Raw genomic sequence first — 26,075 nt, forward strand, 5'->3', positions numbered from 1 at the left:
CCATTTTCTCTTGAGTACAAGTAACTGGACCTCTTTATAAATCCATTAGCAAGTGCTAGAAGGTTCCAGTTTCCTCTTTTCTTCCCCAGTGCTTAATCTGGGGAAGATACGGAAAGACTACTCATTGTAAAAGGATTTGCATTTCTTCGATGATGAGAGTGATTATTCATCCTTTTGATCAAAGAGATTGATCACTCGTCAGGGAATCTTTCTAAAACTCCCCTGATTAGAAACATTCAAAACTTTAAGGAGGGCTTCCCTGGTGGCGCAGTGGTTGAGAGTCCGCCTGCCGATACAGGGGACACGGGTTCGTGCCCCGGTCCGGGAAGATCCCACATGCCGCGGAGCGGCTGGGCCCGTGAGCCATGGCCGCTGAGCCCGCGCGTCCGGAGCCTGTGCTCCGCAACGGGAGAGGCCGCAACAGTGAGAAGCCCGCGTACCGCAAAAAAAAAAATAAAAACTTTAAGGAGCCCTGATCTGGTGCCACAGCTTGGCACTTTTCCTACTCTCATTCATCCTCAGAGCAATCCTGGGAGGCAGGTGTTATTATTCCCATTTTACAGAAGAGAAACAAGCTAAGATGAATTAACCTGTCCCAGACCACACGGCCACGGAATGCAGAGCCAGATGGAAATCCAGGTGGGCCTGTTGAAGACTGCTCCCTGCCCGCTCCCCGCCCGCTCCCCAGCCAGCCTCCCTCTCTCACTGCTCTCCACACTGCACTGCTTTCAGACCCTGGTGTTCATTAGGCTGCCTTCTGTGGCAGGACCTTTGCACATGCTTTCTGCTGCTTGGACTGCTCTTCTTTCCCTCCTGGAAAGTCAATGACCGCCCCTCCCCCACATCTGAGGTTTTATTCAGGGACTTACTGGGGACTATAGCCTGGGAGACAGCCTCTCAGATAGCTCTGAAAAACTGCTCCAAAGAGGTAGGGGGTGAGACCAGTTTACATGTAAATATTTTGGTCAGGGAGTACAAGCAATCGATATACATTTTGGTAAAAGATTACTGCCGGTCACAAAGAGCGTTTTTCTCAAGTTAATGATTATAGTGCTTTTCTATGTATGGGAAGATCCAAGAAGCTGGGTTCGTTAGAATTCTTCCTGAAATGCATATTAGCTACCTAAAAGCCTGTTTATCCAGAGCACAAGCATCCTGTTCTCCTTAATTTCCTCCGTCTGGAGCAGAGTGCTTCATCCCGTTATCTGCTTAATCTCTGCATCTGAAGCACCGAGTGCGCTGTTGGTCAGCTGCTGCAGCAGGTTAATCTTTGTAGACTTGGATGTTGAGCAAAATGCTCTTTGCTTTTCTTTTGTTTGCAGAGCTCAGGGACCATTTCTTCAGAGAGGCTCTCAGACCTCCCTGACCAGGTCAAATGCCCCTGCTATCAGGTCCTTATAATACCCATATGCCAGACTTTTTTGTGGCACTTGTCATGGATGAACTTTTTTTTCCAAGAAATTCCACATGTACTTATATTTCACAAACCACAATTTCCAAAGCTAATAGAGCAAAAGTTGGGCTCCAGTTGAAACCAAGAGAACTGTACAGACATATTTATTTATCTGAACTTAAAGGAATTTTAATCGAGAGATCCATAAAATTAAAAGGCACCTTGGGCAGGGGGTGGGGTGGGGGGGACTTCCCTGATGGTCCAGTGGTAAAGAATCCACCTTTCAATGCAGGGGAACGCTGGTACGATCCCTGGTCAGGGAACTAAGATCCCATATGCCGTGGCGCAACTAGGTCCTCGCACCACAACTATTGAGCTTGCGTGCCTCAACCGGGAGAGCCCACATGCCACAAACTACAGAGCCCATGCGCCCTGGAACCCACGCGCATGGGTGAAAGAGAGAAAACCCGCACGCCACAACTAGAGAGAAGCCCGAGCGCCACAACTAGAGAGAAACCCAGACTGCGTGCCATAACGAAAAGATCCTGCATGCCTCAATAAAGATCCCGTGGACCACAACTAAGACCTGACTCAGCCAAAAAAAAAAAAAAGAGCCACCTGGGGGAATTCCCTGGTGGTCCAGTGGTTAGGACTCAGCACTTTCACTGCAGGGGGCACAGGTTCGATCCCTGGTGGGGGAACTAAGATCCTGCATGACATGCAGGCGTGGCCATAAATAAATAAATAAATAAATAAATAAATAAATAAATAAATAAATAAATAAATAAATAAATAAATGTCACCTATACTTGGGGAAGGACCAAATATTTTTCCCATTTGCCAAAACCAATTAGCATCAAAATATTTGTCTTTATAACCAGAAAGTTTTATTTTCATTAATATCCAGAGGTACTGTGTTTGGACTACAGATTTTTAATTTTTTTTTAGCTTAATGGAATTTAATTTACATGCCTCAGCAGTCACTCATTTTAAGTCTACAGTTCAATGAGTTTTAGTAAATGTCCACAGTCCTGCAGACGTTTCCTGGTGCCTCTTTGTACCTCCTCCTCCCCCTGGCCCCAGGCAACCACTAATCTGCTTTCTGTCACATTAGTTTTGCCTTTTCTGTATTTTATATGAATGGAATAATACAGTATGCAGTCTTTTGTGTCTGGGGTCTCTCACTTAGCATAGTGTTTATGAGATTTACCCATACTGTATGTATCATTGAGCAGTGTTCCACTGTATGAATATACTATTCACCTGTCGATGGATACATGGGTTTTTTTCAAATTTTTTGGCTATGATGAATAATGCTTCTATGGACATTCACATACAGGCTTTTGTTTGGATATGTTTTCATTTTTTGTTGATAGATACCTAGTAGTGGAGTTGCTGGGTCATATGGGAAGTGTATGTTTAATTTTTTTTTTAATTTATTAAATTTATTTATTTTTGGCTGCGTTGGGTCTTCGTTGCTGCGTGCGGGCTTTCTCTAGTTGTGGCGAGCGGGGGCTACTCTTCGTTGCTGTGCACAGGCTTCTCATTGCAGTGGCTTCTCTTGTTGTGGAGCATGGGCTCTAGGCACACAGGCTTCAGTAGTTGTGGCTCGCAGGCTCAGTAGTTGTGGTGCACGGGCTTAGTTGCTCCGCAGCATGTGGGATCTTCCCGGACCAGGGCTCAAACTCATGTTCCCTGCATTGGCAGGCGGATTCTTAATCATTGTGCCACCAGGGAAGCCCTGTATGTTTAATTTTTAAAGAAACTGCCTAATTGTTTCTCAAAGTAGCTGTACTCTTTGCATTCCCACAAACATTCGTATCATTTCCGGTACTTTATCAGGGTATTTATTTCTTTATTTAGGCCACGCCTTGCGGCATGCAGGATCTTATTTCCCACCCAGGGATCGAACACATGCCCGCTGCAGTGGAAGTGCAGGGTCTTAACCACCGGACTGCCAGGGAAGTCCCAGTGCGTTTATTTTTTTAAGCTATTCTAGTATAGTTGTATCTTAATGTGTTTTTAATTCTATCTTCCATAATGACCAATGGTGTCATATACTTGTTGGCCATTCATATATCTTTTTTTTAACATCTTTATTGGAGTATAATTCCTTTACAGTGTCGTGTTAGTTTCTGCTGTATAACAAACTGAATCAGCTATATGCATACGTATATCCCCATATCCCCTCCCTCTTGCATCTTCCTCCCACCTTCCTCATCCCCCCTCTAGGTGGTCGCAAAGCACCGAGCTGATCTCCCTGTGCTATGCGTATATCTTTTTTTGTGAGATGTCTGTTCAAATCTTTTGCCCACTTAAAAAATTGTGTTTTTGTCTTACTGAGTTTTAAGAGTTCTTTATACATCTGGATAGAAGTCCTTTGTCAGATACATGCTTTGCAAATGCTTCCTTCCAATCAGTGGCTTGCCTTTTCATTTCACAGGTGCACCTTTTGCATGCAAAAGCTCCTTCAGCTAAGCTCTATGAGGGTAGGTAAATCTGCAGTTGCCTGACACCCAGCACAATGTCAGGCATATAGTAGCTGCTCAATAGTACTGAGGAAATTCAGTGACTACAATCTGAAATTCCTCTCCATCTCTTTCCTTTAGACCCTAAAGGGAGACCAGGCTTAAGGTTCTGAAACGTGAAGTACTCCTGGGGCAACGCCAAGCAGGACAGTGACTCAAGAGTTTCTGATAAGGCCTCTTGCAGGGGTCCCAAGAACATGAGACTCTAGAATTTCGGCAGGGGGACTTAAGAGGTCTGGTTGGAAGAGGGGTCTTGAAGCTGCCTTTGCATAGAACTACACTAACTTTACTTAGAGTGTATGTTTATTAGCTGTAGCTTGGCGATTGGGGCGGCGAGGCACTCAGGAACAAAGCTGTTTTGGTGCCAGGGCTCTGTGGTCGAGCCCCGTCCATGGCTAGGAGTCTCCTTAGCCCCTGGCTGTTCCAAGTGAGACCATCAGAGGGCGCAAGTTGGAGGTGAGGAAAAACTGGCTCCAGACGCGGCCGGTGGGGTCTGGGGACACTTTCTTAAACGTCTGCAGGGAAAGCTCAGCTGGATTGGGGAATCCGAAGGGTAGGGACGGGGGCCACTGTTCACCATTCATTCATTCATCCAACACTTACTGAGCACGTATGAAGCCCCAACCGGACACCGTGGGGGAAGAGAGTAAGAACTGTCTGTTGGGACTTCCCTGATGGCGCAGTGGTTAAGAATCTGCCTGCCAATGCAGGGCACACAGGTTTGATCCCTGGTCTGGGAGGATCCCACATGTCATGGAGCAACTAAGCCCGTGCGCCACAACTACTGAGCCTGCGTTCTAGAGCCTGCGAGCCACAACTACTGAGCCAGTGCTCCTGAACAAGAGAAGCCACTGCAATGAGAAGCTCGCGCACCGCAATGAACAGGGGCCCCCGCTCGCTGCAACTAGAGAAAGCCTGCGCGCAGCAACCAAGACCCAACACAGCCAAAAAATACATATAAATAAATTTTTAAAAACACAACTGTTTGTTGGCACGTTTAGAGATATTTACAGTACTACTGTATTTCCAGAATCTTTTAAGGTTCCATTATCTCGTTTGATCTCGTTCAGTAAGAAGTCTGCCAAGCAGCGTCGCAGATAAGGAAGCCGAGATTCAGAGTGGGAGGGACTGTAACAGCTCACCCAGACACCTTTAGGTCGGCTGTCACGGCGGGAACGCAGCCGAGGACCGTGGCGACCGGCCACAGTCACGTGACGCGGGAACGTCGGCCAAACCGCAGGGGCGCGCGCGGCCTCCGTAGTCGCGTCAGGGGCCGGCCCGCAGTGGCGTCCACCGCCCCCGCCCCTGCTCCAGTGTCACATGACCGGCTCTTAGACAACATGGCGGTGGCGGTGGTGCGGCGCTGGGGCTGACCAACCGCGAATGCGGTGGGCTCCTACCCGGGGTGAGGGGTGACCTCAACCGGGAGGGGGCGGGGGATCGGACTCTCCTCAACCCGTTCCTGTCTCTGATCTCACCGGAGTTCCACTCGTCCCTCCGCGCGGTGTGTCTGCCGGGGCGGGGACGCATGATAGAGCCCGGGTTCCATCCCCCGTGATCTGTGCTTCGGGGCAAGCTCCTCTCGGTGTCCGAGCGCACTTCCCTCGCCTGGGTTCCCTCCATCCTCCTTTCTCCAGCCTCCTCCCCTCGCAGGTGGGATCGTCGGTGGGACCGTAGCGCGGGCGGGCGCGGCCCCCGGGACCATGTCCGGGTCCGACACCGCGCCCTTCCTCAGCCAGGCGGATGACACGGACGACGGGCCTGCGCCCGGCACCCCGGGGTTGCCTGGGTCCATGGGGAACCCGAAGTCCGAGGATCCCGAAGTCCCAGACCGGGAAGGACTGCAGCGCATCACGGGCTTGTCTTCGGGCCGTTCGGCTCTCATAGTGGCCGTGCTGTGCTACATCAACCTCCTGAACTACATGGACCGCTTCACCGTGGCTGGTACTGACTTCTGGGAGCAAGTTAGAAAGGGGGATGGGAGCGGGGTCCCGAAGGTGGGGCTGCCTCGGCCAGCCCATCCTGAGTCTTCTCCTTCCCAGGCGTCCTTCCGGACATTGAGCAGTTTTTCGACATCGGAGACAGTAGCTCTGGCCTTATCCAGACGGGTGAGTGGAGGCCCCTCCTGGGCACACCGCACCTCTTCTTTCTGTTCTACCCCAGTTGGGACCACACGCTGGCGTGCCTGGGGCCTTATTTTTGGGAGGTCTGGTGTCTGAGCTAGGGGAGGAGATGGCCATGGCTCTGCCCTGAGGCTGTCCTGTTCGATTAGGACACCACATTTAAAGAGATTTAAAGAGGGAGTCGGTTTTGTATAACAGTTAAGACAGACCTGGGTTTATATACCAGCTTTTCACTTAATGTGATGGTAGGCAAGGCCCTCAACCTCTCTAAGCCTCACTTTCCTTGTCTGTGAGCTGGAGCTAGTAATAACCCCGGCTCACCTCATAGGGCTGATGTGAGGATTAAATGAGATAATGTCTGTGAAGTGCATAGTACAGTATTGGAAAATGGTAGGCGCCCAGTAAATAATGGCAGAAGAGGGTGTCTAGAAGGGGAGGAGGTGAGTTTTACTTGTTCAGAACTTTGGGATTTATGGGAAAGGCAAAGCCAAGGCCAAGTCCTATTGTCCTTCCTTCCCTCCTTCCTTCCCTCCTTCCTTCATTTCTGAGCACCTACCATGTGCCAGGCCCTGGAGGAAGTACTGATAACATCCAAAGAATTTCGCAAGACGTTTTACCCCCATTGTCTTCTAATCCTTTATCAGCCAAGGAGTTATTATTCTTGTTTTATAAAGAAAGTAGGTAGTATCATCTACATTTTATAAAGAAAGTGAGGCTTGGAGAGGAGTTAAGACTTGCCTAGGGTCACACAACAAGTTCGAGGCAGAAGAGGAGTTTGAAACCAGGTCTTGCAGTGTTCTTTGCTCCACTCCAGGCCACCAAGAAACTGGAGTTATTTAAGCCAAAGTTTAATGGAATGAGAATGGGATCATAGGTCCAGGTCTGCAAATCTCTAAAGAGTTGTTGAGTTAGAGAAGAAATAGGTCTGGGACTTCCCTGGCAGTCCAGTGATTAAGACTCTGTGCGCCCAATGCAGGGGGCGGGGGTTCAATCCCTGGTCCTGTAACTAAGATCCCACATGCCCCGTGGCTCAGCAAAAAAAAAAAAGAACAAAAAAAAACCCCAGGTCTTTCTCGGCAACCTGTTCACGTTTTCATTCAACACATGTTTGTTGAGCACCTGTTTTGTGCTCGGCAGTGTGTTAAGTGATGGAGACACAGTCATGGCCAATACAGTCCTGTCTTCCTGGAGCCAACATTTTGCTGTGCATGAGGGGGGCAACAATCCCTGAAAACCTAAACTAATAATGAGATAATTTTCTATAGAAATAACTGTTATGTAAAAGAAGACAGAGTAGCTGTGATAGAGAGAGACTGGATATGTGGTGGTTGGGAAGGTTTCTGAGCTGAGGGTGAAGGAGCCAAGGTTGTGGAGTTCAGGGGAGAGGAGAGACAATTCCAGAGAGGACAGCAGGTGCCCAAAGCCTTAAGGTGGTATTGAACTTGGCAGTTGGGCCATTGGGGTACAGAGAGGGAAAGTGGATAAGCATGAAGTTGGAGGGGTAGGGAGAGGCTAGATCAGATAAGTGCGTTGCAGACCAGGGTAGGAGGAAGGCATGAGTCAGCTGGGCCATCCATTCTACGATGGAAGATTTGAAGAGCATTGGAGGTGGAGCTGGACAACTACTACCTCCCCCCACTCCCGCTTGCAGGAAGCTCTGATAGTTTCAGGGTTGGGAGTTATTCCTGCCCCCCTTCGCCCTCCCTGAGCTGGTTTGGGGGTGGGCTAGGGGTACTGGGGCTGGGCTGTGACTCTCTGCTTCCCCCCAGTGTTCATCTCCAGTTACATGGTGTTGGCACCTGTGTTTGGCTACCTGGGTGACAGGTACAATCGGAAGTACCTCATGTGCGGGGGCATTGCCTTCTGGTCCCTGGTGACACTGGGGTCGTCCTTCATCCCCAGAGAGGTGAGGTCCCACACTGGCTCCTGCTTCTGCCCTCCCCCCCGCCCTCTCCTCCCCCCAACCCTGACTCCCCCATCAGTCTTTGCTGCTGCTCTTTGGAGTCATTGCAGACTGGGCCCGGGGAACTTGTCATTGCAGACTGGGCCGTTCCCTTGGTCCATGCTGTCTTCTGTTCCCTGTTTGCCTGAGTTATCTGCCCACCCCATCCTCTCCCCTTTTCTTCCAGAACCTTCTTCTGTCCATCATCTCCTCCTTCCACTGCACACCTAAACACACACATTTCTCTATCACAGGAAAGACCTTACCAGGACTGCCCTCTGTCCGTCTTCCTCTTCCTAGTCAGACTTCCACAGAGGGGAGCTCCAGTCTGGGTGAAGGAGCAGCTGGGGCGAGGCTCTCATTTTGCCTGCACTTCCTCTCCTCCCACTCCCCGCTTGAGCACTGCTGGCTAACCTGCCCCCGTCCCTCCGTTGCCAAAGTCAGCAGTGCCCTGTCAGTTGCTAGCTGTAGCTCCTACTTCCTAGTCCTGTTCTCGCTGGATCTCCTGGGAGGCTCTGGCTCTGTTGACCTACTTCTTCCTTCCGAAAACTCTCTTCTAACTTCTGTGACCCCCTCTTCTGGTTTCCGTCCTGCCTTCCTGGCTGTTGCTTCTTTGCTCCTTTGAAATCACCTCTGTCTGTTCTCACTTTCTGACCTGGGACTCTGTCTCCTCAGCCCTGGACACTACACACTCTCCTTGGGTGATTGTGCCTTGCTATTAGCTTTGGTGTCCCTGGTAGACAAATAACCCCCCGCCTAAGATCACTATTCACTGTTGGGGTGTCTTGGGTGGTTTGGACAAGATAGAAATAAAGATTTATTTCGTACCTACTGGGTGCAAGGTAATGAACAGACCTTTTGTTGTCCAGTTCTCACAATAGGTATGGGAACAAGTTGTTATTATCCCCCTTTTGCAGATAAGGAAACTGAGGCTCAGAGAGGTTAAGTTGTTTTCTCAGAGTCACAGCTAGTAAGTAGTGGAGCCACGATTCAAGCTCAGTTTGGTTTGGTTCTAAAACCCAGGCCTCTCCTGCCATCCCTGCCACCTCTCCAGAGCTGGCTGGTGAGGGAGGCTGGGAGGCTGGCTGCAGGGCGGGGTGCCACCTGCCCCATATCTCGTTCCCCAGCGATTCTGGCTGCTCCTCCTGACCCGGGGCCTGGTGGGGGTCGGGGAGGCCAGTTACTCCACCATCGCGCCCACCCTCATCGCTGACCTCTTCGTGGCAGACCAGCGGAGTCGGATGCTCAGCGTGTTCTACTTTGCCATCCCTGTGGGCAGGTGAGTGGACCTCGGGCCTGGTGGGGAGGCAGAAGGGCCTTGCCTGGAACGAGACTGACCAGCCGTCTCTTCTCCTCCCCCACCCCCTTCCCACAGTGGTCTGGGTTACATTGCAGGCTCCAAAGTGAAGGATGTGGCCGGGGACTGGCACTGGGCTCTGCGGGTGAGTCGTGTCACGGCCTGGGGAAAAGTTAGCAGTGCACTCACTGACTCCCCCTTTTGAAGGCAGTGCTCACTCTGCCAAGCCTACAGGCAGCCTAGCTGCCCTCACTGCGAGGCCACGTGCTAGGTAAAACTCGTGATTGCAGGTGATAGAAGCCCATTGTACGACTGTAAACCCCCAAATGGGACTGTATTGGCTCTCATAATGGAAAGTCCCAGGGTGAGCTTCAGGTAAAGCTGGATGCAGGACTCCCGCAGTGTCACAGGAATTTGATCATCCTTTTCTCAGCTCTACTCTCCTCTGTTATCTTCCTTCTCAAGCAAGTGAAAGCTCCACGTGTTTATCTTCCCGTTTAGAAACTTCAGCGCCCTGGATCCTTGAGCAGTAGTCCTGGGCGGTGTCTGATTAGATGAACGCGGGTCACATGCTGGCACTGACTCAATCACTGAGGCCTGGGAGGTTTAACATTACTCTTGGCAAAGTCTGGGTTACAAGCCCCACCCTATTTGAACCACATGGGTTGAGAGAAATGGGGGAGTCGTTTCCCAAAAGAAAATTAGGGTGCTGTTGCTAAAGAGGGAGCAGTTAGGCTTGCAGAAACAGAAACACTTCCTAGTGGCAGTCACCCCCTCCCCTCAACCACAGGTTCAGCTTCCTTGAGCAGGCACTCACTGGGTGTTTGAGGTCTTGGGGCCTGAGTTGCTTTTATACACCCTCACTTTCTCCCAGCCCCCAGGGTTGAGTGTCTCCCCGTCTGTGCCTTTCTTGAAGCCCACTCTTTCCCCAGGTGACACCAGGTCTAGGAGTGCTGGCTGTTGTGCTGCTGTTCCTGGTAGTACGGGAGCCACCAAGGGGAGCTGTGGAGCGCCACTCACACTCACCACCCCTGAACCCCACCTCGTGGTGGGAAGATCTGAGGGCTCTGGCAAGAAAGTGAGTTCAGTTCCATCCTAACCCAACATCTGAGGCCCCCAGGGAGGCCCTGAGGTCTAGTTTGAGATTTACATGGGTGTGGTCTTTGTTCTGCTTTCTGTCAGCTGGCCCTACCCTAAGGCCAGGAATTCTGTCGCCACTGCCCCCTTATGGCAACTGCTTGAATTACAGGCCCAGATCCTGGAGGCCAGTACAGCCTCCAGACTCAGTGCCCTGACTATTAAAATAAGCCAGGGAGGGAGAAGAGAGGTCTCTGACACCGATACCTCAGTGGAGTCTAACTTCCTCCCTCCTAATTGTCTGCAGTCCTAGTTTCATCCTGTCTTCCCTTGGTTTCACTGCTGTGGCCTTTGTCACGGGCTCCCTGGCTCTTTGGGCTCCTGCTTTCTTGCTGCGTTCCCGTGTGGTCTTGGGGGAGACCCCCCCCTGCCTTCCTGGAGACTCCTGCTCTTCCTCTGACAGGTACCCAGATGGGGTCTGGTCTGGGTAGCCCTGCAGGTGGCAGGGGATGAAGTGGAGAGAGTCTGTGATTCAGACTCAGGCAAGGAGAGTGTGAATCCTGACTCCACAAGCTACTTCCTCTCCCAGAGTCTCAGTTTCCTAGTCTGGGAATAGGTGCCTTCCTCTTGTGAACCATGGGGTGCTGTGCCTGGATAGACCTGGGTTGTGAGGGTGGCCGGGATGGACGATCGTTCTCTCTGGGCCATGGGGGTGAGGCTAGCCCCCTTGCCCCTCCCCTTCCCCCCAGCCTCATCTTTGGGCTCATCACCTGCCTCACCGGGGTCCTGGGTGTGGGCCTGGGCGTGGAGATCAGCCGCCGACTCCGCCGCTCCAACCCCCGGGCTGACCCGCTGGTTTGTGCTGCTGGCCTCCTGGGCTCTTCACCCTTCCTCTTCCTGTCCCTCGCCTGTGCCCGTGGTAGCATCGTGGCCACCTATGTGAGTAGCCAGCAGGTGTCTAAGGGGGTGTTCTGGGTCCAGGTTGGAGGAATGGTGCACTGGGGCAGGACTAGGGTCAGAGCCAACTCTGGAGTGGGAATGCCTGGGTTTGAATCTCAGCTCTGGCCATTCTTAGCTGTGTGACATTGGGCAAGTGACTTAACCTCTCTGTGCTCAGTTTCATCTTCTGTAAAGTGGGAATAAAAGTAGCAACTGTCTCCTAGGGGTGTTGTGAGGGTTAAATGAGTTAATAGATGGGCCTGGTACCTAGTGAACCCTCCATGTGTTTGCTCTTCTTGTGATGAGACCAACGCCCCACCCCTGTTCCCCCTCCTTCACCGCCTACCTCCCATCCCCCAGATTTTCATTTTTATTGGAGAGACACTGCTGTCCATGAACTGGGCCATTGTGGCTGACATTCTGCTGGTGAGTAGGTGGCCCAGGGTTACCCCAGAGGCTGATGGGAGCAGGGAGTTGGGGCAGGGGACCTCACTTGCCTTGAACTGTGACCTTCACCCCTTCTTCAAAACCCAGCCCTGGACTGACTTCAGAGTCCAACCCCAGGTGGGCCTGTAGCCCAGGCCCGCCCTGCCCTTCACCCCAGCCACACCTCTGAGCTGGGGTTCACCTGACCTTAGCCTAGGCTGAGCCTTGGCCCTGTCTCCTGCCCCTCTTTCCTCCCAGTACGTGGTGATCCCCACACGCCGCTCCACTGCTGAAGCCTTTCAGATCGTGCTGTCCCACCTGTTGGGTGACGCTGGGAGCCCTTACCTGATTGGCTTGGTGAGCACGGTCCCTTGGCTGGGCCTGGGATGGGGCTCGGGGGACCCCACATTCCCAGTACCGGCTGGCGGCCAGTGGCCTGAGCACAGGCCAGATTAGAGGGTCTCACCCTAGTGAGGCATCCGAGTCCCCTGTGCCAGGCACCCTTCACCTCGGAGGCTCAGCTGGGTGGGCACGATTTTGTCTTGTCAGATTTCTACCGGTAAGGGCCAGGCCTAAGTCTTCTTCATTCTCCTGGAGTTCAGGGGCTTCCTCTCCATTCTCCTGACTTTTCTTTCCTTGTCTACCTGCAGATCTCCGACCGCCTCCGCCAGGGCTGGCCCCCCTCCTTCTTGTCTGAGTTCCGGGCCCTGCAGTTCTCGCTCATGCTCTGTGCCTTCATGGGGGCACTGGGCGGCGCGGCCTTCCTGGGCGCTGCCATCTTCATTGAGGGCGACCGCCGGCGGGCCCAGCTGCACGTGCAGGGTCGGTCGGGCCTCCCCGCTGTCCGTCCACAGCTCCTTGCCTAACTTCATGATGCTGCCTGCTTGTCCATCCATCCGCCCACCCAGCCCCATGTCCCTGGCAGCCCTCAGTCCACAGCCCTCCCCTCCCTCGGCCTCAGGTCTCCCTGTCCCACGAGCTGATGCCCCACTGTGTGGCTCTGCTGCCCCATCCATTTGCTAGTGCCTGTTTGTCCCCTCCCTGGCCCTGTGTCTGTCTGTCCATCCAGCCCTGGCTCTGATCCCTCCCTGACAGGTCTGTTGTGTGAGGCCGGGCCGGCTGATGACCGCATTGTGGTGCCCCAGAGAGGACGCTCCACCCGGGTCCCCGTGTCCAGTGTGCTCATCTGAGGGGTCGCCGCTTGCTACCTGCACATCTACCACAGCTGGCCCTGGGCCCACCCCAGGAGGTGCCCGGGCCCAAATCCTCGGCTGGCCCATTTTCTAGGAGGGGCCTTGGGCCATGTTCCAGCTCCTACACACTACACAGGTGGCCAAGAGGGGATTCTGGGGGTCCGGGAGGGGGATCCCCTGCCACTGGAGCAGCCCCAGGGGCTCGGTGCTATTTGTAACTGAATAAAGTTTGTAGCCAGACCCCAAGTGCCTGCTGGAGTCTCTCTGGGTGCTAGTGACCCCTGGATTGCAGGGGACGCCCCCTCTCTAGTCCCAAGTTCCCAGGGGCTGTTGGGTCACTCCTGCGGGCCCTTGGGCAAATCCCTGCCCTTCTGGGCCAGTGAATGAGGGGGCGGAGTGAGCTGGCTCGCTGTGACCAGGAGTCGCTTACGCCCATGTCTCCCCGAGAGCCCGCCCTTCTTGGCAGGCCGGCCAGGGTGAGGTGTGGTGGGCACGCCCTGGGCCCCTCAGAATTCCTGGTGTCAGGGCCTCCCTCCCTGCCGCCTCCTTGAGCCGCGCTGTGGAGGGCACAGCAGCTGGCTGGCCTGCAAGTATCTTTTCCTCCTCCCACTGGTCTGAGTTGCCCCTTGTCCCGGGGACCAGCAGACCCTTCCTGAGGGCCCAGGCCGGCTCCTGAGGCTGCCTCCTCCCCCTCCCCACTGGCTGGGTGGGGGTGGGAAGGGGGAGGGTGCAGCCAGCTGAGCCCTGATGATTTCCTGCCCTCACCCGGCGCTCACCACAGCTTCCTGCCACAGGCAGGCAGGCACTGAGGAGAGGCAGGCGCAGAGTCCAGGGGCAGGTAGGGCTGGGGCACAGGGTCTGTGTAGGGGTGGCTGGCGCCAGACTCCAGGTCAGGGCCTGACCGCCCTGGGTTCAAGGGTCTTCCAGAGCCTGCGCTGACGCCCGCTGAGGGGAGGAGACCCAGGGAGCCCCCGAGGAGGGCGCAGCTGCCCCCCACCAGGCTCCCAGCCTCGTGCCCGCTCAGCCCCTGTACCCTTTGTGGCCTGGCCCTTGCCCCGCTGCTGCTCTGTCCCCAAGGGGTGTGCGGCGAGCAGCTAGGCCCGGTCCACGCTCTCCCCTGCAGATGGAGGCAGGCAGCCTGGTCCTCTTTGTGCTGGGCCTCCTGCTGCTGCCTCTCTTGGCTGTGCTGCTGATGGCATTGTGTGTGCGTTGCCGAGAGCTGCCAGGTGAGTGGGTACTGGTGGGGTGTCCAGGTACTCAGACACACCGACAGGGATCCTCACCCCACGCCCCAACTCCTTTGTCCCTCTTTAACTTTCGAGTCGCTGAGAGCCCCATACTCCATCACCCTCTGCCCTCGTCACCCCCTTTTCCTGCCTCACGGGCCCTCTCTTCCCCAGGCTCATATAACACTGCTGCCTCCGATGGGTGAGTCTGCCCCGTCCACCCTGGGTGTCTCCCTCAATACCCCGTGCAGGGCTGGGCCCCAGGGGACTGAGATGGGGTCTGGGGCCTCTCCCAGCTGTTTACCCAAACTGTGTCTCTCCTGCTAGTTTGACCCCAAGTAGCATCGTGATCAAACCGCCTCGTGAGTACATGGAGGGTCACCTTCCTTGGACGCAGGGGGAGCATCTCCTGGCGTGGGTGGGAGAGTGTGTGCCTTTGTTCAGTTTCCCCCTGTGGCTGCCCACATGGCCTTGACCTGAGCTGGGGGTGGGGAGGGAGATGGGTGCCCCCCCCCACCAGGCCTGTCCAGGGCACAGGGGTGTCGTGGGTTAGTCTGCCCTTCGAGGCCTCGTCCAGGGTAGGGGCGTGAGCTTTGGAGTCATTCCTTCAGCTTGGTCCTGTCTTCTCAGCCACAGCCGCCTCCTGGCCACCAGCCACTTCCTACCCGCCTGTGACCTACCTGCTCCAGAGCCAGCCAGACCTGCTCCGCATCCCGTAAGTGGCCGCTTCCCCTCCAAATCCCCCTTTTTACCCCCTCACCTGCTTGGATTGGGGGCCTCTTTCCCTGTTGCAATCCCTCTTGCCCCAGAGCCCCACCCCAGCCTGCCCTCTGACCTTTGATTCCCAGGAGATCCCCACAGGCCCCCGGAGGCTCCCCCCGCATGCCGTCTTCCCAGCAGGACTCAGATGGTGGTAAGCGTGGAGCCGGGCCCGTGGGGCTGGGGCCAGGCAGAGGACAGGCCCCTCCGAGCTAGCTCAGTCTCCCTCTCCTGCTCTCTCTGCAGCCAACAGTGTGGCCAGCTATGAGAACGAGGGTGCGTCAGGGGCCCCGGCGGCCCTGGTTGGGAGGAGGCTGGGGCCTGTCCTGGGCTCCGCTGACCCTGTGTCGTTACCCACCCCAGAGGCAGTCTGTGAGGATGCGGACGAAGATGAGGATGAGGAAGACTATCCCGAGGGCTACTTGTGAGTGGCCAGGCGGGAGGTGGGAGCTGAGGCCGGGGCTCCTTGCTCACCCGCTCCTTGGCTCCCCTCAGGGTCGTGCTTCCTGACAACGTCCCGGCCACTGGCGCCGCCGTCCCACCAGCTCCTGCGTCCAGCAACCCTGGCCTCCGAGATAGCGCCTTCTCCAGTGAGTCGGCCTTCTGACCACTCCCCGCCCCTCTGTGCTGCGGCCCCTCGGCTCTTCCCTCTCCTCCTGGATGTTTGCTCCCCCTCCATTTTCTCTCTTCTCTCTTTCTAGCACTTCTGTCCTTCAGATAGGGGCACTTCCGGCTCCGATCGTCTGATTTCCTTACCTTTTCTCTTCTCTTCCCTCCTTGTCTTTTGCTTTTATTGTCTGCAAGATTTCCTTGACTTTATTCTTCTTTTGAGTCTATGCTTTTGTCTTTCTTGTCCAAAAGCCCTTTCTTCATCTCTGAATGTTCCTTTTTCGTAGCCTCCTATCTTGTCTCACAAAGGCAGTATCATCTCGTAAATCTCTAAGGAGAAGTAGGTTATAGGTCGTCTTTTTGGCGGTTTCTTTGGGAAGTTTTCGTCTGCTTTCTGTGTTGTTTCTGTTTCCTTTGGGCTGCTTTTCTCTCTTCGTTTTGGTTCCGTCCTGCCTGTTGGAGGCTTTTCTAAGTGTCTTGTGATCTTCAGTGTTCCATTCCTCTCCTTCCTCTCTACACTTGCTCTGGGTCTTGACTTCCACACCCTGGCTTCATGTGCCATCCTGATTCTCAACTCACGGCCTCTCTCTTGAGCCCCAGACCATCTGTCCAAGTGCTTATTTTCATTCATTCATTCACTCATTCAGTCATCCATCATATTTACTGGGTGCCCCTGATATAATCACATCTAATGAGGCAGAGTTGTGATTAAAACAACTGACATTATTGAAGGCCTACTACATGCCCTACTAAGAGTTTTATGTGTATTAACTTATTAATATTAAACGTCACAATTCCCAGGGGCTTTTGAGCCTGTCCCTTCCCCTCCTGCCCCACACTTGTCCCATCTGTACAAAGATTTGTTTATTTAACAGAAACTTGGCGGCACTGACGGTATGACAGGCCTTATTTTAATTCACCGTTTTCACAACACCCCTGTGTGGTGGGTACCGTTCCTCACCCTATTTTACAGATGAGAAAACTGAGGCCCAGAGCGGTTAGGTAGCTTGCCTGAGGTTGCACAGTTAGTTAATGCTGGAGCTGGACTTGAACCTGGGCAGTCTGACTCCGAAGCCTGCCTTGTCCACATCCTCAGGGAGAAATAAGTCAACACATGAAAGAATAAGATGTCGTCAATGGCGCTAGGCGCTAGGAAGGGACAAGGACAGGAGAGGGGGGTCAGGGCAGGCCTGGCTGAGGAGGAGGGGCCAGCGGGGCTGATGGCGCCTCTGACTCGGCCCAGCCCCGCGTGTTGTTTCCTTCCGCACACGTGTCGCCCAGCCCCACCACCCCGAGCCGCTCCCCGTCCCTGCTCCCTGGCCTGGGGGACACGCTGGGGTCTGCTGTCTCTCCTCCCACAATTCCGTTTCCCCTAATCAATTCTGGTCAAGTCGTCCTACTTCTCTCCATCGCCACCCACGTGGCAGGTCCGGACCGCCCTCCCTGCCTCCCTCTGGGGCTGACAGTGGGGATGGTCTCTGGGGGTCTGCGTGTAGGAGTCTCGGGCTGGTTATGTCGAAAGTCTTTGGGGGCTGCGGTTGGGAGCCTCTGGGTGTCTGCCTCGGGGGGTCTGGGTAACAGTGCGTGGGCGCCAATGCTTTTCCTGCAGTGGAGTCGGGGGAAGATTACGTGAATGTCCCTGAGAGTGAGGAGAGCGCGGATGCGTCTCTGGGTGAGTGGCTGGGGTCTGCCTTCCCTCCTCACTCTCGCACCCCCCCACCCCATCCTCACTCTCATTCCGGCCTTGAGGGTGCCCACCGCCCCCTCTCTGGCTTCCTCACCCTCTGCCTGGGTGTCCGCCTCCTCTCTCACCCTCAGTGTGGCCTGCCCCCCTTTCGGTATGGCCGTCCCTCCTTCTGACCTGTCCCCACAGATGGGAGCCGGGAGTACGTGAACGTGTCCCAGGAGCTGCCGCCCGTGGCGAGGACCGAGCCTGGTGTGTGTCGGGGGAGGTAGGGCAGACGCTGGGGGAGCTGCCTTGGAGGAGAGCGGGATGGCCTGTCAGCTGAAGACCAACCTCCCTTCCCTCGCAGCCGGCCGGAGTTCCCAGGAGGTGGAGGGTGAGGAAGCTCCAGATTACGAGAATCTGCAGATCCACTGAAGGCCCGGTGAGAGGCCCGCCCGGCCCGGCCCTGCCCGGCCCTGCCCCGGGCCTGCGGGCCCTCCCCGCCCTCTCCTCTCTGAGTCTGGGGCCCCTGTGGCCGCCCCCGACCTCCTGACCCTGTGCCCCTCCCTCTGTCCCTGGCCCGCTGTGTTTCAGTGGGAGGCCGCGTGGGGTCTGGAGCCAGCCTTGCCTGGGAGTGCTGAGCTGAGCAGCCGGCAGCGGCTCTGTGGGCCCCCACTCGGCATCCCGCCCCGCCTCCAGCCTGACGACAGCCTGAGAACTTTCCCCCTAACTTATTGTCACTTCGGGGTCCCGTCCGTGTGGCCCCAGTACCCTGCACCTTCTGATGCAGCCTGAGAACAAGCCACCCTGGCCCCAGCCCTGCTCTGTAACAGAATAAAGGCTGCTGTGGTCTGTAGTGCTCTTAGCTTTGGGGGGCCCAGTGGGTCGGAGTCAGGGTGAGGGTGGGCTGTGTCCGAGGTCCTGAGTGTGTGTGTGTGTGCGCGCGCGCGTGTGTGTGTGTGTGTGTATGTGTGTGTTTGTGGGTCTCCATCCTTGCAGACCCTCTGTGCTCCCGAGGGTCCTGACCAGGTATGTGTGACTGAACGAAGCCTGGGACACGTCACCTTCTGAGTGAGGCAGTTCTGAGCCCAGCTGGCACTCCTGGGGCTCAGGTGCATCTCCTCATGAGTTAGTCCTTGGAAGTGGCAGACGATGGCCGAGGTGATGGGAGAACAGGGCGTGGGGAAGCGCTGGGTGGGCGTCTAGAGCAATACCCTTCCCCACCGGCCCCTGGTTTCTCCATCTTTAAAACAAGGGGGTGGACTTGATGACCTCAAAGGGCTTGCTTTTTTAAAAAAAATTAATTAGTTTTTGGCTGCATTGAGTCTTTGTTGCTGCGCACGGGCTTTCTCTAGTTGCAGAGAGCAGGGGTTACTCATTGCGGTGGCTTCTCATTGCGGAGCATCGGCTCTAGAGCGCAGGCTCAGTAGTTGTGGCGCACAGGCCCGGTTGCTCCGTGGCATGTGAGATCCTCCCAGACCAGGGCTTGAACTTGTGTCCCCTGCATTGGCAGGCAGATTTTTAACCACAGTGCCACCAGGGAAGTCTCTCAAATGGCTTTCTTAATTCTTACTTTTTGTGGTTCTTAATAAAACAGAACTTTAAAAATTGTCTAAGCAACTGAAAAAGTTAACGGGCAGCACAGTCCTCTTCAGACTTGACTTAGAGATGACTTACCTGGGGGTTTTGCGAAAATGCAGATTCTGATTCAGTCCATCTGGGATGTAGCCTGAGACTCTGCATTCCTAACGAGCTCCCAAGTGGTTCTACTGCTGCTGCTCCAAGACCCCCCCCCCGAGTACGAGGGTCTGGTGGATACCCTGGTCGTTGGGACTGGCCCCCGTGCGGGCGTGTGACAACCTGGCCAGAGTGAGGCCCAGCGCTGGACATGAGCAGGAAGTGTCAGGAAGAAGCTTTTTTTTTTTTTTTTTTGCGGTACGCGGGCCTCTCACTGTTGTGGCCTCTCCCGTTGCGGAGCACAGGCTCCGGACGCGCAGGCTCAGCGGCCATGGCTAACGGACCCAGCCGCTCCGCAGCATGTGGGATCTTCCCGGACTGGGGCACGAACCCGTGTCCCCTGCATCGGCAGGCGGACTCTCAACCACTGTGCCACCAGGGAAGCCCAGGAGAAGCTTTTTGTTCATGGCAGTTGTGAAGCTGGGAGAACGTGGTCCTGGAGCCCCCACCTGGAGAGCATCCCAAGAATGAAGCCAGTATGGAAGAGAGAAGGCCTGGAGGTGGGCAGGGCTGGCTTCCTGGTGGTGTCAGAATGCCTGGATCTAGTCACACCTGAAGCGAGACATCCCCTCAGACTCTGGTTACTTGGGCCAATAAATGACCAGTTTTCTTCAACCAGCTTGATTTGGGGTTTCTGTCACATACAACTAGAGTAGTCCTGAGCGGGATGCAAAGTTATTGGTGTCCTCTGGCTTCCAAAGGTAATAGCAACAGCTCCTCTATATAGTCCTGCCACATTTCCGTGCTTATTTCATCATTGTCACGCCCCTGTTGTCAGTTACTGTGCGTATCCCCATTTTGCAGGTGAGGAAACACAGGCTCAGAGAGGAAAAGTGATTTGCAGTGGCAAATCTGGGCTGAGATCTGGGCCTGTTGGCCTCCAGAGTCATTGCCGCCAGCACCCTTGCTCTGGGTGTTGTATTAGGTGCCGCTGCGCCAGGCGGGGAGGTTGTGAGAGGCCTGTTGGAGAAGTGGGGGAGGGAGGTCTGGGGAAGTGTTTGGACAAGCTGGACATCAACAGGTGGCATGGTCTTTTTTTTGGCCGATGTGTGGCATGTGGGATCTTAGTTCCCCAACCAGGGATCGAACCCACGCCCCCTGCAGTGGAAGCGCGGAGTCCTAACCACTGGACCACCAGGGAAGTCCAAGTCATTTTATTGGGAGGAAATAGAAAAGGGCAGAGGCACCTTTATGCCTGGGCTGAGGGACAGAAACAGTTTACCAACAAGGTCATGTTGGTGCCACCACCCTGAGAATAACCTAGCGACATCAGCCAAGCTGAAGATGGTGTGTCCCTTTGCCTAGCATATCCCTGGGTGTAAACCTGGACAAAGCAGCACGTGGGCTAAGGGGTAGGTCCAGGGGGCTCAGGGCAAACTGTAATGGCTGACAGCGGGACACAGCCGACACCGTCACTGGGAGAGTGGACGGAGGGCCTGCAGTCCAGTGACACCGTGGAGACCCACCAGCAGAGAAAGATCAGTGGACTGGAGCAACATGTCACCTCCGATAAATATCACCAGCAGAAGGTGGAGTGAGAAAAGGAAAGCAAGTGTTTTATTTATATAAACCTAAATACATGAAAAACCTGTACATGTTGTCCAGGGATACACATATATGCAAGGATAGTAAGATAGGCAAAGGACGGAATTCCCAGTCAGTCCAGTGGTTGCGACTCTGTGCTTTCACTGCCATGGGCCATGTGTTCCATCCCTGGTCAGGGAGCTAAGATCCCACAAGCCGTGAGTCGCGGCCAAAAAAAAAGAAAAAGAAAAGAAAAAAAAAGATAGGCAAAGGAATGAGGAATATCAAACTCTGGAGGGTGGCTACCATGGGCCAGAAGGGGAGGATACCTGGGAAGGAGTTCAGGAAGGGCCTCCATGATATGTGTAATGTCTTGTTCGTATTAAGCAGGGTTGGATACAGAGGTGTATGTTACGTGTCTCTCAAGTGTTTGCAAATCTGAATGATTTTGTAATAAGAAGAGAGGCCAAGACCTAAGGGGGCAGTGGATGGAGGCAGAAAAGTAGGGCAGCTTTAGGAGGCAGTAAACAGGAGGCTGAGAGGGGCCGGTCTGTCTGCGCCCAGTAGGTGAGTTGCACATGGCGCTCCAGGCTTTAGGAGCAACGTAGGCAAGGGCCCTGAGGTGGGATCCGTGAGGCGGCTCCCAGAGAGGTCCACAGGAGACGTGGTGGGCTAGCTGAAGACGTGGCGGTGGCCGTGGAGCGAGGTGGTAGAAAGGGATGTTGGAGGCAGAAGCCAAGGACGTGGTGATGGGTTGGCCGTGGGCCGCGAGGCTTGGGGAAGTCCAAGGTGACTCTGGGTCCTTGCCTTGGTGGATTGGGGCGGGGTGTGCCCTGAGGCACGAAGCAGCTTCCCACTGGTGTTTCTTGGATCAGCAAGAGAATGTGGCTTTGCTTCCACCAGCGGATGAGCCAGGAGGGACAGATAGTCAAGGCAACGAGGTCTACGGGGCTGGGCTGGGGTTCTTAGCATAATGGGGCGGTCAGTGGGTAGAATCCCTGCAGCTGGGGAGCAGAAACGGATTTTTTCTTGAAGTCCGTTGCTGGAGGAAAGGTAGATTTAGTGATAAGTGAGAAACAATGTTTACTGGAATTGCTGGGGAGAAAATTGGGTGCTTGTAAAGGCCATCGGAAGGTAACAGCTCTATTGATTTGGGGTCTCTCAGAAGCGGTCCTTGAGATAAGGGTCCCAGTGCAAATAGTTTATTTGGGAGGTGGTCCCAAAAACACTGACAGGGGAGTGAGACAGGAAAGAGAAGGCAGCCAACAAAGGATGCATTATAGAGCCAGTTACCCATGTGGGCAACTGGGGCACAGCCCTGCCAGGGCAGTCTGGGGGCCTTGTGGAGTGGGTGGGTATGAGCCATCCTGGGGAGGGAGCTGGGGTATTTGTACCACCTCGCCCATTACTCACCAACTGAGGGTGGCTCCAGGGAAAGGGGGGCTGTTAATTCTCCAGAACTTCTGGCCTGCCACTCATGTGGGCACAGTGGGCACCAGTGGCCCCAGCAAGCCTGGAGCAGAGGAAGGCAGGTGCCGGCAGATGCGTGGGCCAGTGAGCCCTGAAATGGTGAGGAGGGCCACGGACAACACATCGACAGTGCCTGTTGCAAGAGCTCGGGCCGTTTGTGGTATTCAGTGCCATTGTTTTCCAGAATGCACTGTGTGGCGCATGAGTCCCGAGAGAAGCTTCTCAAGGAAGCCTTCTGCTTTCAGGAGAGTTTGGGAAAAGTGCATTCTTTAAATCCTCCGGACAGAGTCAAGTGCACTTTGCTGAGTTCATGGCTCTGAGGGATCCCGTGAGAAACCTTTGTTTCTCTTTGCCTAATCTAGTATTCCCCAAATGTATTTGACTTTAGAACTTTTTTTAAAAAAAATAAATTTATTAATTTATTTATTTTTGGCTGCATTGGGTCTTTGTTGCGGTGCGCGGGCTTCTCATCGCGGTGACTTCTCCCGTTGCGGAGCACGGGCTCCAGGCGCACGGGCCTCAGTAGTTGTGGCTCATGGGCTCAGTAGTTGTGGCGCACGGACCTAGCCGCTCCCTGGCATGTGGGATCTTCCAAGACCAGGGCTCGAACCCATGTCCCCTGCACTGGCAGGCGGACTCCCAACCACTGTGCCACCAGGGAAGCCCTGACTTTAGAACTTTAAAAAATGTTATTAGCATTTTGCCGGCCACCTTCTAACATCTATAGAGGACTTCTTTTGTTTTTCCTTGCCAGTATCCATGCCTTCTTCTTCCAGTGACGGCACCTGGATTTGAAATGTCTATGTGGCTCAGGTGGGACTTAGGAAGTCTTAGATGTGCATGTGACCCAGGATTGACCAATCATTATATCCCATCCCCCTGGCTACAGTCATTGGTTGATAGAGGGGCACATGACCCAATTTAGGCCAATGAGACACATTCCTGAGACTTTCAGTGGAACTAATAGGAAAGAGAAGCTCTTTGTCTACTGTGGTGTCAAGCCCATAAGACGTAGGCCTGGAGCTTTTGCAGACTTCCACTTAGAGGGAGGCTGCCTGAGAATGAAGGCTCCAGAGAGGAAAGAGTCAACAGAAATCGAAATCGGAAAACTGAGTCCTGATAGCTGTATAAGCACCCAGATCCCATGATCCAACATGCCTGAAGACATTACTCCCTGATGAGTCAATCTCATCAGGCCAATTGGTGAGGTCCATTCGAGCCAGGCTTTCTTCTACTTGCCACAAAAAATTCCTAGTGGATAACCACGGCGCCTATCGTTTCCACCAAATCCCAACCACAATCAGGCCAACCCAGGCTGGTGATGAGCCCCTGGTGACCAATGTGTGAAACTCACCTTTTTCCTCACCCTCCACCTCTTCTAACTGCTCCTCAGAGATACCTGGGTGCACACTTTATGGCTGGTAACCCATCTGTCCTGGACACATGGGTCTGCCCTCCTACCTAATCCCCTCCCAGTGTCCCACTTTCCTCCTCAACACCCACCTGCCCAGGGAAATCTTTCTGGGTTTTCCTTACTTTTGCTTTATTTACTTGGTATTATTAGTCTTGGAGCTGATGAGCAATAATTCTAGAGAGGGGACTGAGTTTGGTGGCAAGAGCACTGGGATACAGGTGAGGAGGCTTAAGTTTCAGTCCCAACTCTGCCACTAGATTTCTGGACTTTGGGAACCTTTGAGGATGTTGAACTTAAGTTTTAAAACCTTCTCATTGTGAGGTCCCTAGCCCCAAAAGCTGTCCCTGGAAGTATAAGAATGGGATCCCTTGTTGCTGAGAAAATAGTTGGGACTCAGGTATGGCTGGAGGCTTAAGTATCACTACCAACTTCTAATTTCTCCACTGATTCCATTTTCACAGCCTCTTCCTTGTGGTCAGGTGATGGTTCTGGCAGCTGCAGCAACCATGTCCTTCCAGTTCCTATCCTGGGGGGTGGGGGGAGCAAAATGTCCCAGCACCGCCAGCAAAAGCCCTAAACTTACTCTAATTGTCTTAGCTTGGGTCACAAGACTCCCCTAACCAATCACTGGCCAGGAGAATGCCATGTGCTGACTGACTTAGGCCTGGGTCATATGCTCCACTCTGAGGGAGTGGAAATGGGGAAGGCACCGGAAATGGAAGACACCCAGAGAAAATTAGGGGCTATTGCTGGTAGAAGGGAGGATGGCTGTTGGGATGCATTTATTCCACATTTATTGTGTGCCGCACTCATGATTTCACGGAGTCTCACAACACTCTGGTCTACAAGGTATAAGGAGCCCCTTTTTTAGAGAAGCGAACAGGCTCAGGGAGGTTAAGTGATTTGCTTAAAGTCACACAGCAAATGCCAGAGTTGTTTATGGAAATGCAGTCTACTTTGGAGTGAAGGGAGGGAGACTATGTTAAAAGTTGGTGCAAAAGGAGAAAACAAGGAAGCAGACCCAAGGAGAAATTCCACAGAGAGCCAAGTCTGCTTTGCATAGGCATTTTTGCTAAAACTTTTGGGAATAAGGCTCTCTCTCTCTGCTGGGACCCCTCAACAGGGAGGACACATGGGCCTGGAGCTGCCAGGGGCCACCATGTGAAGGGCACCTGTGAGGGGGAAGATAGCACAGAGGTGAGCAGCGCCAGGTAGGGGGAAAATGGTTCCTGAGAACATGGGTTGAGGTCCTGGATCCATACATTCCTGAAACTGGCACCACCCATGAACTGCTCAGTTACATGAGTTAATTAACACCCTTCACTTGGCTCTGCTCCATGGGTTTCTGTCGTTTGCAAATGAAAGGGCCCTGACTCATCTGGACAGGATGCCGTGGGTCTTCGACCTTCAACGAGGCCCACTTTCAGGCAGTGACATAGGCCATGCGAGATGTCACACGGTTCACATGTGTTTGGTCGCTACCGTGACCCTGAGTAAGTTCTTCTCATTATCACCCTTTTACAAATGAGGAAACTGAGGCTCAGAGAGGGCAGGTGGCCAGACCAAGCACGTACTGGCTTCCCCTCCCCAAGTGGTCTAAGCAACCCCTGTTCCCAAGTGCATCCCTCTATCTGTACCCACCAAGTCCCCCCTCAGGCCTCTCTGTCCACCTCTGTCCCCCAGTGGGGCGGGTGGCCAAGGCCATTCAGGGCTCACTCCCCCGCCGGACTTCAAAGGGGCTGCAGGCTCTGGGCTGTGGGCAGCTGGACCTGAGCCAAGTCCCTCTTCTTGGGGACACACGGGCTACGTGAGCCTGAGGGGTGGACGCTTGGAGCATCTGTGGCCCTGTGGGGGCTGGGAGCCCCCAGAGCTCCGAGAAAGATGGGGACCTGGGGCCCCTCCTGCCTCCACGCTCGGGGTCCCCGTCCCCGTCTGCCTCCTTGTATGCCTCGGCTGGGCCTCTGAGCTCTCTCTCCCTCTCCCACCTGGCTCTCAGGCTCGCCACTTGTCTTTCTGTTTCCGGGTACCCTGCGGCACCCCGCACACCAAGCTCCGACTCCGGGCCCCCTCTCTCCCCATCCCACTCGCCACTTTCACTTTTGCCTCCACCGTATTCTCTTGGCCTCTCCCTTCCCTCGCCCCTCGTCTCTGTGTGTCTCTGGATCACCCGTTCCCTTCCTGACTCTTTGTCTCCCTCTCTGTGGGCCTCAATCTGTTTCACAGTCTCTGTCTTGGAAGCCGTATCTCTCATCTGTCTCTCTGCCCTGTCTCTCTCTGTCTCTGTGGCCCTCTGTCTCTCTGTGATCTCTCTCTTGTTCTCTGTCTCCCTCCTCCTCTCCCTGCCCCACCCTCCCCACATCCTGAGTTGTCTTTGGGGAACCGGAAATTTGGGGGATCAGAGAGATACCAGGAGGCTCAGCTGCTGCCGCCTAAAGATAATTGGTGGGGGGGTGCCTGGGTTGGATGTGGGGGGAGCCCAGAATCCGCTGCGTCTTCCTCCCAGCCCTGGTGCACGCAGAGACAGACAGGAATTATGTCACCCCTTTGGGGCTCAGGCCGACCCTCCGTGGACTGGGCCTGATGAGCCCGCCTCCATCTCGGGGTTCCTGTGAGAATTAAATCAAGTAGCCCAGCCGGAGCGGGAGCCCAGGAAGATGGGGCGAGTGAGGAGCAGCAGGGAGGGGGCAGGGCGGGGTGCCCAAGGGCGAGGCTGGCTGGGGTTGCTAAGGGGCTGAGGGAAGGGAGGCTTCCA

General features: G+C 54.5%; 2 protein-coding genes across 15 annotated transcripts; both read left to right on the forward strand.

The window, feature by feature from the left end:
* Positions 1–5,240: 5,240 nt before the first annotated feature.
* On the forward strand, positions 5,241–13,164 carry SPNS1 (SPNS lysolipid transporter 1, lysophospholipid). 7 transcript variants are annotated; one of them, XM_030871592.2, is made up of 13 exons: positions 5,241–5,326; positions 5,575–5,865; positions 5,964–6,029; positions 7,814–7,950; positions 9,114–9,265; positions 9,362–9,428; positions 10,216–10,361; positions 10,668–10,823; positions 11,110–11,299; positions 11,660–11,725; positions 11,984–12,082; positions 12,376–12,547; positions 12,821–13,164. In XM_030871592.2, the coding sequence occupies exons 1-13, from the start codon at positions 5,305–5,307 to the stop codon at positions 12,913–12,915; spliced, it is 1,659 nt and encodes a 552-aa protein (XP_030727452.1). In that variant the 5' UTR covers positions 5,241–5,304; the 3' UTR covers positions 12,916–13,164. The 7 variants fall into 7 exon arrangements, with proteins under 7 accessions (XP_030727452.1, XP_030727457.1, XP_030727455.1 ...); XM_030871597.2 differs by having other exon boundaries at positions 5,248–5,326; positions 5,661–5,865; XM_030871595.2 differs by having other exon boundaries at positions 5,252–5,574; positions 5,657–5,865.
* Positions 13,165–13,660: 496 nt separating this feature from the next.
* LAT (linker for activation of T cells) lies at positions 13,661–19,086 on the forward strand. Of its 8 annotated transcripts, none has more exons than XM_060284712.2 (10): positions 13,661–14,346; positions 14,472–14,506; positions 14,775–14,859; positions 14,993–15,057; positions 15,150–15,327; positions 15,399–15,493; positions 17,122–17,184; positions 17,386–17,464; positions 17,546–17,620; positions 18,879–19,086. In XM_060284712.2, the coding sequence occupies exons 1-9, from the start codon at positions 14,042–14,044 to the stop codon at positions 17,574–17,576; spliced, it is 936 nt and encodes a 311-aa protein (XP_060140695.1). In that variant the 5' UTR covers positions 13,661–14,041; the 3' UTR covers positions 17,577–17,620; positions 18,879–19,086. The 8 variants fall into 8 exon arrangements, with proteins under 8 accessions (XP_060140695.1, XP_060140691.1, XP_060140694.1 ...); XM_060284708.2 differs by having other exon boundaries at positions 17,386–17,448; XM_060284711.1 differs by lacking the exon at positions 18,879–19,086 and adding an exon at positions 17,773–18,855.
* The last annotated feature ends 6,989 nt before the right edge of the window (positions 19,087–26,075 follow it).

The sequence above is a fragment of the Globicephala melas genome, chromosome 15 (genome assembly GCF_963455315.2).
Source record: "Globicephala melas chromosome 15, mGloMel1.2, whole genome shotgun sequence".
Classification (NCBI taxonomy): Eukaryota; Metazoa; Chordata; class Mammalia; order Artiodactyla; family Delphinidae; genus Globicephala; species Globicephala melas.